At 40.9% G+C, this 12746-nt stretch overlaps 1 protein-coding gene across 1 annotated transcript; it reads left to right on the forward strand.

Annotated features, from left to right (window-relative positions):
• Positions 1 to 7497: 7497 nt before the first annotated feature.
• On the forward strand, positions 7498 to 8415 carry LOC130234923 (taste receptor type 2 member 60). Its single transcript, XM_056465260.1, has one exon. The coding sequence runs from the start codon at positions 7498 to 7500 to the stop codon at positions 8413 to 8415; it is 918 nt and encodes a 305-aa protein (XP_056321235.1).
• Positions 8416 to 12746: the final 4331 nt, after the last annotated feature.

A 12746-nucleotide genomic window follows, 5' to 3' on the forward strand; every position in this document is an offset into this window, starting at 1 on the left:
ATGCTCTCCGGTTTCGCACTCTAGCAGCTGCAAGTGGATGGAATGAGAGATCGTTGTTGACCACGTACCGGCTCGGCTTGGAACCCACTCTCCGAATCCAGCTGGCCACATTAGATGATACTATGGGTCTGGAGAGATTCATCCAACATTCTCTCCGATGTTCCGATCGTCTCCGTTCCTATCAACAGGACACCATCACCCCCTCGTCTGCACTCCTCCAATCGCCTGAGTCAACAGCCTCTCCAGAACCAGAACCCATGATAATGGAGTCTGGAAGACTGACATCAGCGGAACGACAGAGGAGGCTGACCCGGGGTCTGTGTCTATACTGCGGTGTCAGTGGACACACCCGTATGGAGTGTCCCCTTCGTCCCATTCGGACTTCAGTGAGTGTATTCAGTACGAATATTGAACAATGTAAACCACTTACTACCACCGTACAAATAACTACTGCCTCTATTTCTCTCCTTGTCACAGCCCTCATCGACTCCGGGTCAGCAGGGAACTTCATCTCCCAATCCCTCTGTCGTCAACTCCACCTACGTACTGAGGCGTCCTCGCATATATACCAGATACAACCGATAACCCAGTGCACTCGATCTTCGACCCGTATCCATCGACAATGCGAAGACATCCTTCTTCAAGTGGGGTTGTTACATCAAGAGAGGATTCAATTTCTGGTTCTGGAGGGTGCAAATATGGACATCATTCTAGGGCGCCCGTGGCTGGTGAAGCACGATCCCATCATCTCTTGGGGCACAGGAGAGATAAAGAAATGGGGATCTGGATGTACACCTACCTGTTTTCCAAATCTCCCTCTTCAAGGTCGGAACCCCATTTCTTTGTTTACAACATCGGTCGAGAGTCCTCCTGAGAAGCAGTCTATCCACATTCCTAAGGAGTACAGCTCCTTTCATGATGTCTTCTGCCCCAAGAGAGCTTCCCAGCTACCGCCGCATCGGCCATGGGACTGCGCGATCGACCTAGTTCCAGATGCCCAGTTGCCAAGAGGTAGGATCTACCCGCTCTCGCTTCCAGAGAATCAGGCAATGGAAGATTACATAAGGGAGGCTCTGAGTCAGGGGTACATACGTCACTCAAAATCACCAGCCGCCTCAAGCTTCTTCTTTGTGGCCAAGAAGGACGGAGGGCTGCGTCCATGCATCGACTACAGGGTCCTAAATAACGGTACAGTAAAATACCGATATCCCCTTCCTCTGGTACCAGCCGCTTTGGAACAGCTCCGAGAAGCTAAAGTCTTCACTAAATTGGACCTCCGCAGCGCGTATAATCTGATAAGAATACGTGAGGGGGACCAATGGAAGACAGCATTCGTGACCCCTACTGGCCACTATGAATATGAGGTCATGCCTTACGGTCTGGTCAACGCCCCCCTCCGTATTCCAAAACTTCATTCATGAAGTCCTCCGGGAGTTTCTTCACCACTTTGTAATAGTGTACATAGATGACATCCTCATTTACTCCCGGAGTGAGGCCGAACATCGCCAACACGTTGCGGAGGTCCTACACACATTGAGAGAACATCACCTCTACCTCAAAGCGGAGAAATGCTCATTCCACCAGAAGTCGATTCATTTCTTGGGATACATCATTGACCAAACCGGTATACGTATGGATGGGAAGAAAATTGAGGCTGTTCTATCCTGGTCAGAACCCACTTCCATTAAGGAGCTCCAGAGGTTTCTTGGGTTTGCTAACTTTTATAGACGGTTTATCAAGGACTACAGCAGGATTACATCACCTCTCACTAATCTCCTCAAGGGTAAACCCAAAGGACTGGAGTGGACCAAAGAAGCAGCCGCAGCCTTCCGCCTTCTTAAGAAGGAGTTCACAAGGGCCCCACTCCTGACTCATCCTGACCCAAATCTTCCTTTCGTGGTGGAAGTGGACGCATCCACCACCGGCGTCGGGGCAGTATTATCCCAACATCATGATACACCGCCCCGACTGCATCCCTGTGCCTATTTCTCTCGGAAGTTGAGCCCGGCGGAGCAGAATTACAGCATAGGAGACAGGGAGCTTCTAGCAATCAAGCTAGCCTTGGAGGAGTGGCGTCACTGGTTGGAGGGAGCCAAACATCCGTTCCAGGTGATCACAGATCACAAAAACCTCCAATATATCAAAGAGGCCAAGAGACTATGTCCACGTCAAGCCAGATGGTCACTTTTCTTCTCACGTTTTGATTTCTCCATTTCCTATCGTCCAGGACCCAAGAATCTAAGAGCAGACGCTCTCTCTCGTTTACACGAGCATCACGATCATGAAGAACTCCCAACGAAGATTCTTCCCGAACACATCTCCATTTGTCCGATCACCTGGAACGCTCCTCCAGTCGTTGCCACTCCGGAAGCCCCTGCTCCGCCGGGATGCCCTCCTCATCGGCAGTTCATACCACCTGAACACCGGGTAGATCTGATCCACTCCTTACATACCTCGCTAGGCACTGGACATCCAGGGATCAACAATACTCTCTCGCTAGTATCCCAACGATTCTGGTGGCCAAACATGGCAAGGGATGTGAGGCAATATGTTCAGGGCTGTAAGGACTGTGCCCAATCCAAGAGCCCACGTCATCTACCCGCTGGAAAGCTCCATCCCTTGCCGATTCCGAACCGTCCCTGGTCACACCTAGGAGTGGACTTTATCACTGACCTCCCCTCGTCAGAAGGTAATACCTGTATTCTAGTCATCGTAGATAGCTTCTCAAAGTTTGTCAAACTAATCCCTCTGAAAGGTCTTCCCACAGCCTTTGAAACAGCCGACAATATCTTTAATCAAGTCTTCAGGTCATTTGGTATTCCAGAAGATATTGTGTCGGACAGAGGTCCACAGTTCATCTCACGTCTATGGAAAGCCTTCTTCAAGCTCCTAGGTGTGGCCGTCAGCCTCTCTTCTGGATATCATCCCCAAACCAACGGGCAGACAGAGAGGAAGATTCAGGAGGTGGGACGGTTCCTGAGGACCTTCTGCAGTGGTCACCAGAGCTCCTGGAGCCAGTATTTGGGCTGGGCAGAATATGCCCAAAATTCACTGCGGCAACCCTCCACCGGACTCACGCCATTCAGTGCGTCCTGGGCTTCCAACCACCGCTCTTTCCCTGGGATGGCGAACCATCTGATGTCCCCGCAGTGGATCACTGGTTCCGGGAGAGCGAGAGAGTCTGGGACGAGGCTCATCAACATCTGCAGAGGGCAGTCCGTCGAAGCAAGGTAACCGCCGATAGAAGAAGGTCTGAAGAACCCAGATACACACCCGGACAAAAGGTGTGGCTATCCACCCGGGACATACGCATGCGACTGCCCTCTCGCAAGTTAAGTCCCCGATTTGTTGGTCCCTTCACCATCGTGGAACAGGTTAACCCCGTCACCTACAAACTACAATTACCCTCTCACTACCGTATTCACCCTACATTCCACGTATCACTCCTGAAACCCTATCACGATCCTGTTCTTCCCTCCACAGAGCCTGACCACGAAGAGGAACCCCCTCCTCCACTGCTCCTAGAAGAAGGAGCCGTCTACGCAGTGAAGGAGATCTTGCGTTCCCGACGTCGTGGTGGCCAGTTGGAGTACCTGGTGGACTGGGAAGGGTACGGCCCCGAAGAAAGGACATGGGTTCCCAGAGCTGATATTCTCGATCCTAGTCTCATGGTGGAGTTTCATGAGAGCCACCCTGAGTTCCCAGCGCCTAGAGGCAGAGGGAGACCACCACGGCGTCGGAGGTGTCGGCCCTCAGGAGCGGGCCCTGGGGAGGGGGGTACTGTCACGGATTGGTCAGGCTCTCACGATCCCCACTCACGAAGATCACCATCACCTGACTTCTAATGAGCACACAGCTGCATCACATTCACGAGCACCAGATAAAAGCACAGCACTCCAGTCGCTCATTGTCCGGGCTCGTCTCGACGAAAGCGGACAACTGAGCGACCACTCAGCGTAGTCATCCTCAGCTAAAACAAACGCTTTACTTACCTGTTCTCTTTGTATTCCTCCTAGTCTTCCTGGTCCACCCGAATCGTCCTGTCTTCCAGTCCTTCCAAGTCTGTGTCATCCTCTGTCAGCTGTATCTGGTGTGTGCTGTCCATCCTCGTGTATTCCTGTTACCCAGCCACGGAGGAAAAGACCCCAACATCATTCCTGATCCTCCTGGCTATCCTTCATGTGCTCCTTGTTGTCATTTAATAAACACCCTAACGTTTCCTTACCTCTGTCTCCTGTCCGCTTCATAACACTATCAATTAAAGGTGAAAAAAATTAAAGGTTTTGTTTTTTTGTCTTATGTTAACCCAACTAAATGTTTTTTGGATTACTGACAAATAATTTTAGGTCAGTACAGCTGATGATTTCAAAAGTTGTGTGAACAAGAAAAAGCAAAAGAAAACAAGATTTTTTTTTTTTTTTTTTTTTTGTACTGACAATATTTCACAGTGTAGATGTCTGCTTAATATCTGCTTTCAGTTTATTTTGATGAATTCAAAAACATTCCACAAAAGCAAGACACTTCACCTACAGTTTTTAGAGACTGCTTTACACACTTTGGGTTTGGGTCTTTCCTTAGTGTGGCTATAAACATGATGATTCGTATTGACCCAAATAAATCTAATGTGCTTTCATCACTGCAGTGAACTTTGGACCAGTTCTCTGTTCACACAACATGCTCCTCACTCACTCAGTAAAGCTTAGTTTAACCTTTTGATTCTTTCTGCTGATGAGAGGTTTGGTCACTGCATGTCTCATATTTTATGTGGAGTGACTGAACTGAACAGTGTTGAAACTGTTTATCTGTTGAGATTCTCTCCATTATCCTGTCCTGTTCTGCATTTGTCTTTTATGGACATCCATTTTGTATTGCGAGACTTTAATGAGTTAGTGACATTTGTAAAGATGCAATGTTCTAGAAATCACAGATTTAAAACAACCAATTTCTTTTCCTTTGGCCTTCATCTGGAAAACTTTCAGTCACTTAAATGCAGCTTTGTCAGATAATTAAAGGGCACCTATGGTAAAAAAAAATCTACTTTTAAAGCTGTTTGGACAGACATGTGAGTAGATGTAGTAGTGTATAGACAGTCATATTGGGGTGATATAAACACACCCAGTCCTTTTTTTTTTTAATTTAACAACATAAAAATGGTGGACCAATTGGAGCGGTTTTTAGACCATCCGCAACTTTACGTAGGAGTGCGGTCCCCCCGCCCACCGAATTGATTGACAGCTGTGCGTATTAACATGTCCCGGTAGTCACGTGTATAATCATGTCAACAAGACCAGACGTGCGCAAAGCAACCGGGAATAAAAGGTCTGTTCAGTTCGCGAGCTCTCTCTCTCTCTCTCTCTCTCTCTCTCTCTCTCTCTCTCTCTCTCTCTCTCTCTCTCTCTCTCTCTCTCTCTATCTCCCCCCCTCGGTGTGTGTGTGTGTGTGTGTGTGTGTGTGTGTGCATGTCCTCGCTGTGTGTGTGCGTGAACTTTGTAACGACTTTGTGTGTGACTCATGGTTGCAAATACTGATTGGTAAAGTTCTTACTTGTATTTCTCACAAACGTGACGTGAGATCTGCTTCCTGAGGCAGCCGAGGGTGGCAACTGAGGCATGTTGCTGACAGGCACGTGGGAACGGTGGGTGGGGAGGACTAGCCTTAAAGGCCCAGTACAAAAAAACAGCAACCAAGTTTTACCGGCTATAATACAGACACTTCAAACAGCTATAACAAATACTCTGATGGGTGTTTTGAGCTCAAACTTTACAGACACATTCTGGGGACACAAAAGACTTATATTAAATCGGAAAAAGGGCTAACCTAGGTGCCCTTTAAGGAGTTTATGGCTGGTGCCAGAATATTGCCAATATCTTGGAGGAATCTATGAGTAAAACAATTATTGCGACCCAAATTCAAATTCTATATTTTGTCCTAAATAGTATTTGGTAATAGAATTAGTATGTCCCAATTCATAGTATATTGAAATGAATATGTCTACTATAACCGGTAGAAATTTGAAGCGAAGTTCTCTGCTTACTCCAAACGCTAATATTGGCCACAGTTGTGCTTTAGACGTGAATTCGATTTGGGAATTAAAACTGCAATAAAAAAATGGTAAACTACAAACATGGCTCTCTCTGGTAAAGATGTTTAAATGACTCTTCACAAAAAAAGACATACTTTTAGGATAGTATTAGTATGCAAACTGGAATGCAACTTATGCAAACTGGAATGTAAATTTTTAAATTCAGAATATATGCAACTCACAAATAATCCTTTAACATGCTGTTTTATTAATGTTAGAAACACTTTAAATAGGAATAAGCAGTGACCTCATAATTTAGGAAATATAGGTTGTTTTGTAATTTTGATTTGCACTCTATATTGAAATATTCATTCATTTATTCATTCATTTGCTTTCGGCTCAGTCTCCATTTCAGAGGTCGCCACAGTGGAATAAATTGTGAAATATTCCAGCATATGTTTTATGCAGTGAATGCCTTTTCCAGCTGCAACCCAGAACTAGGAAACACTCATATACACTCATTCACACATACACACTCATAGACTACGGCCAATTTAGTTTTATTCAATTCACCTATAGTGCACGTCTTTGAACTGTGTGGGAAATTGGAGCACGCAGAGGAAACCCACACGAACACAGAGAGAACATGCAAACTCCACACAGAAATAACTACTGGTTCAGCCAGATCTCGAACCAGTGACCTTCTTGCTGTGAGGCAACAGTGCTACTTACTGAGCCACCATGCCGCCCATAATGAAATATAATAATACATATTTCGAGAATTGATTAAATCCATTTTTATACATTTATTTTTATTTTTGGAGATGTAATTTGTCCCTCTGGTAAATATATGTTATGCCAGTTGATGGGTCACTTTTTAAAATGATTCAAGCAATGCAATATGGTATATGCAATATAATATAATTCAATATGGTTTATAATGGTCATCAAATGGCAAAAGCTGTGTAATAATTAAATACATCTGTAGTAATCTAAAAGAAAGCACTGAGAGCAGCTCATGATAGCTGTGTTTCCAGTGTCTCGGAGAGGCTGAGTTTGCAGTAAATGCAGTGCATTTCATTTCTGTTGTGTATTTGAAAAAGTAAACATTGCAGAAGTTCCCCTGCAATTTAAAGAAACAGTTTAACATTTAAAAAGCAGTAACATGAAATAAACATAAATATGAATATAAACATAAACATTGAAATGAATTAGACATGTAATAATTGAAGTATCAATATAATATTGTTTGAGAGTTTTGCAGTTGCACTGATTGCATAACACATGAGAAGAGCTTGTGGATGCTTTAATCCATGAAAGAATGTGTGTGATTTGCTTATGGTTGCCCGTCAAGCCACATTTCATTCACCAACCTATTTTACTTTGGCCTTATATCATTTATTGGTGTTAATAAAAGCCTGGGTGTATCAGGAAGAGCAGGGCATTTGTAGCGTTGCTGATCATCAGAGGTGAAGATGGAGCCATGGCTGTACGCTTTAATCTCCAGTCCCCTCTGCCTCACAGGCATGGTTTTCAACCTCCTCTTCTTTTTCTGCCTCATGCGGCCAGTCTCCGGAGTGACGCTTCGTAATCCACTGCGCTTCTTGTTAATTGTTGTGCTAGTCAATTCAACATTTCAATATCTAGTTATAGCCGTGACCATTATTATGCTTCTTTTTGATTACATTTTCTGGCTGGAAACGGTTACCAGAGCTCTGATTTATCAATTCTTCTGCGGCAACTTTTTGTGCAATGCCTGGATCAGCATTTTCTACTACATATCAATTGTTCCTCAACATCATGCCATCTTTGTCTGGATTAAGAGGAATATTAAAGCCATTTTATATGGTGGCTTCATTCTAAATCAGATAGTTCTTACGTTTTCTATATCTACGGGGGCAGTGATGTATTTTTTTCTCGGGCCCGTCCCGGTTAATTTTACTGCACTTGAACTGAACTCAACAGCACTAGCACAAACCTTAGAAGCAGACATGTTTTTGTTTCATGTGGCAAATTTTTCATATTTGCTATATTGCACCTGCCCGTTGGTCACACTGATAGTCTCTTGGGGCAAAACTTTTCTTTATCTGCGTGAACATATGAAAAAGATGGGACAGAGCGGCGAATCTTTTTCCCAGCCCCAGCAGAAGAGCCAGATGCGGGTCACAGTGACAGGGATGGTGCAGGCGGCCCTGTTCCTGCCCAGTAGCCTGTGGACAGTAGCAGCTGCTCTTCTCTACATTACAGGCCTCTTTGAAGAGGTGGATCCCAGCAGGTTTATCACAATGACTTTCTGCTCACTGTCCAGCTTGGGAAATCTTCTGTGTTTCGGATTCTCCCAGTCTGTGTTTCGACATGGGATTGTAAGTGTGATTAAAAAGCTAAAAGGTTGAACGCTTTGAGATGGGATTCTTCTCATTTATATTTCATTCTGTCTGATGTGGTTTGTTTTTAAGCATGTAGACTCTAAACTTGATTATTTATATGTTAGCTAAGTAAAAACAAAAGTGAGGAAATTATTATGATCAGGAAAGAATAAGAAAGGTTGTTTCAGATTTTGTTCTAATCTCTGTAATTTGGTTAACATTTGTTGTCTTTACTTGCAAGATGCAATATAATATCCCCATGTTTGTCTGCTTTACATTAAAGTAGTTATAGCCAACAAACGATCTGTAAATCTGTGTCAAAAGATCCAGATGTTGTTGTAACTCACGGTAGTATCTACTTTTTGCACTTTTTATTAAATGATTGTAGCAGATTGACAGGTGAAGCAAAGCCAAAAATTGTAGGCAAATAAAGGCTGCGATTGTGGCTTGTCCCACAACTATGTCATGTGTTTACGTTGTTAAGTTTTGCCAAACCCTGCTGTACTCTGATTGGTTAGGAGTGCCAGGAAAAGGCCAACACCCCTTAATTTGCATCTTCAAAATCTCTTTTACGCTACATTTACTGTGTATCAAATCCTGCACATGGATTCACTCTAGCCATTTGATTTTAATGAAATCTATAGTTAAATCCTTGCCTGTCTCGTCAAAGAGAGAAGAATTTGCATTGACCATACCTGTTTCATGGCCCATTAACTGTGATGGGGGTGTGTTTCACTGAGCGGCCTGTGATATGTCAATCAGAGACACATATTCAGCTATAGCTTTAAAGTAAGAGAGTTTGAACTTTAATAAAGCATTGTAAAGCTTTAAATCGCTGTATTTGTGTACGAATCTTTATAATGCACTGTAGCACAACGAAAGGTGGAATTGTCTGTCAGCTGCTTTGTTTTTGATGAGGTATTGCAATTCATCAAGCATGAGCATTTACATCATTATTTTACAATGAAAAATGACATTGTTTTTCTTTTCCCTTAAACAAACCCCTAATGTACATATAATATGACTTGTTTAACTGAGGCCTGTAAAAATATGTTAAATAATATTCTATTCAGCAATGACATTGCTTGTACGATTCACTCCAGTTTAAAATTTAACCAGTTCCTCTAAAATATTAATTATATTAATTAGTTATAATATTTTTTCTCAGAAACAGACATACATGACTGTAATGTTTTATTTTGATTGTTCATTCACATTGTGGCAGTTTGACTTTCAATTGTTGGCAAAAAAAAAAACTGAACTCAACCTGACCCTAAGAGTAAGTATTCATAACAATGCATTACAAAATGGAAAGGTTTTCTTCTATATAAATTGTTTGCTGACAACAACATAGTCAACATGATTACTGTTCACACAGTTCCATAAACATGATTAAAATACATTATTTTGTGTGCCAAAGCAGTTGGCAATGTCAGTTTGTGCAGAAAAACTATAAATCAACGTACATATAAAGCCATGTAATCTGCTATTGTTGAGTGTGATTGTCAAGTGCTCTCACATACATCCTATATGTGAATGGATATACCCTGAATATGTATACTTCTGACATTTTCACAACACTGTGTTTGTATAGTAGCACTAAGAAACATGTTTTTTTTTTAATTTTGTTTTTTCAACCATGCTACATTTTCTTTTTACTATATGAGCTTTTTGTCGAGCCACGCATAGTCAAAGGAGTATGTGCTAACATTAAAATGATTTCGTTTGTGAATAATCCAGGATGGTAAAACTATGCAGAAGTAAGTCTTAGTAATTGCACATTACAATAAGGAAATAAATGTTGGTATTTAGGATATATATTTTAGGTCCAATGTATAGGATCAAATATTTCAGCTGTTTCTATGCAATTTTGTTATAGTCATTGCGGCTGTCATCATTTAACATAACATTTGAACCTGCCACTGGAGGAAGGAATGTAATAATCACACTTTTTAGGTGAAATTTTTCAAAAGCTATCTGAAATGTTAGTTACACTTGAGTGAACACAATGTTTCCTGTTTTAATGGCTGACTGCTTCTGATTATTGCTTCATTTCCCATTTGCTAACATTACTTCATCATTTAATTTAGCAATTAAGAAGTGAAATGCATTTTAGAGGGGTGAACTCCCACTGCTTTCATTTTATATTATATTATATTATATTATATTATATTATATTATATTATATTATATTATATTATATTATATTATATTATATTATATTATATTATATTATATTATATGTTTCTGTATCAAATAGAGATATATGCATTAAACAAACCCATGAGCTGATGGTAACAACTGACGTTTATATAGTAAAAAAATAAAAGGAAGTCAAAGGTTACCATAAACTGTTTGGATCCCAACATTTTTATTATTTTGAGTTGAGTAGAAGAACTTCAACAGCTTTAAAACAAACGGAAGGTGAATAAACGATGACAGAATTATCATTTCTGAGTGAACTCTCCTTTTAACAGAACCCATTTGTGTGATGCAGAAAATGAAATGTTGCAAGTGGCCAATATTTCTCTCTGTCATTGAAGCTAATTATGCAGGGATGGCTAATGAAGATGTCTTCCTCTTATAAACCTCTGGTTATTTCATAAATACTCTGGCTTGAAGGACAATTTTGGATTTTATCTCATTATCTGCCTTATCCCTTCCCAATGACAATCCAATAAAACTCTGTAATTGTTCCCTCTGGGTGCAGGCTAACACTCAGTAAATCATTTGAACTCCAAATATAACTTGCAGAACGGGAAATACTGTAGTCTCTAAGTCAGACTACTTTACCGTGGCACAATTAAAGAAGTATAATGAGCTCTTATTTTGTTTTGGGTTGTTTTTTTCTCGGTTATTGACAACCTCATAGTTTAAAATGAATATTTTTAAACTTGTACATTTACATATATATATATATATATATATATATATATATATATATATATATATATATATATATATATATATATATATATATATATATATATATATATATATATCAAATGCTTTTTGAATTGTGAATATTTTCTCCTCTACAATTAGGTTTTACACACAAGACTGTGCTGGTCTTTAATGGGCCCACTTAGAATTAGCATAAGGGCTTTCATCAGAGGGCTGCCGGCACAAGGCCATTAAGAGCTTTCTCTCATATTGTGATGTACATCTAAGTGTAATGGATTATTGCAAAAGAAGAGCTCAAACTATCTATCAGATGCTGATTGGATTGTGAAATATGGGCATTGCACTCCAAAATGAAGGCTGCTGAACTCACGAGCCTGTCATTTCAACTGGCAGATCCAGCTATTGCCATTGGAACTCAAAAGAAATATACAGTATGAAACATGAGGAAAAACTGACACATAACAGGTGTAGCACAGCCAGGTGCAAGATCCTAAAAAAGATTAATGGAAATAAATTATGAAAATACTTAAATTAATAGCTTAAACTATTCACTTAATTAACTAAATGAAGAGTTTAGATGCAAAAACCTCTAAATGCCATTTAATATTTTCTTCTAAAATTAGCATTTTTCCTCCAACTCCTGTGTGTGGACTCAGTCAGTTTACTTTTATAGTGATGAAAGTAAAGTAAAATAACTGAACATAAATATAGGAGGCTGAGAAAACATTTTATATTGCATTTAGAGGTTTTTGCATCTGAACTCTTCAAATACAGTACAACATTTGGATTTGACCTGATTTGAATCTGTTGAACATGGTGTTAGAATAAATTGTTATAGCTCACTCCTTATGTATTTATATACTTTATGTTGTGTGGTGCTACTGCTTGCACACAGCATACGTTCCTTCAATTAGCAGCCTGGCTCACACTTTCTGAATGTCAGACTGCACGAACACGACTCCCATGTCACACTATAAGGTCTCAGCTGTCATAATGTCAGCATGAACGACAATGAAGACGCACCAAACAGAAGAAAACCTGGAGTTTGACGTCATCCATCCGTGACACTTTCACTATCAAAACACACTGGCAAAACGTTGACCACTTAGTGTTGGCCCACAGTAAGCAGCCTTTACCTAGCCCAAAGAAAACCCTGACTAGGCCCACAGTGTGTCTGCACTATGATCTACAACAATAAAAAATATGTTTCAGTATGAATACTTTTCAGTTCAGCCATTATACATCTGGATTTATTTATTTTCACAATACTATTCCAGCCTCTGGCTTTATTTACAGTGAGGACCAATTGAGTGTTACTGAGAATTGAAGATAAACACCTGCTGTTAACAAGCAGGATCACCAAAGAAACAAAAACCTGCTTATCAACAGAGGTGTTTAGCATCAATTCCAAATAACACTCAGTTAATAACTTAATTATACCATTAACTTCATTA

Source organism: Danio aesculapii, chromosome 9 (genome assembly GCF_903798145.1).
Source record: "Danio aesculapii chromosome 9, fDanAes4.1, whole genome shotgun sequence".
NCBI classification, from domain to species: domain Eukaryota; kingdom Metazoa; phylum Chordata; class Actinopteri; order Cypriniformes; family Danionidae; genus Danio; species Danio aesculapii.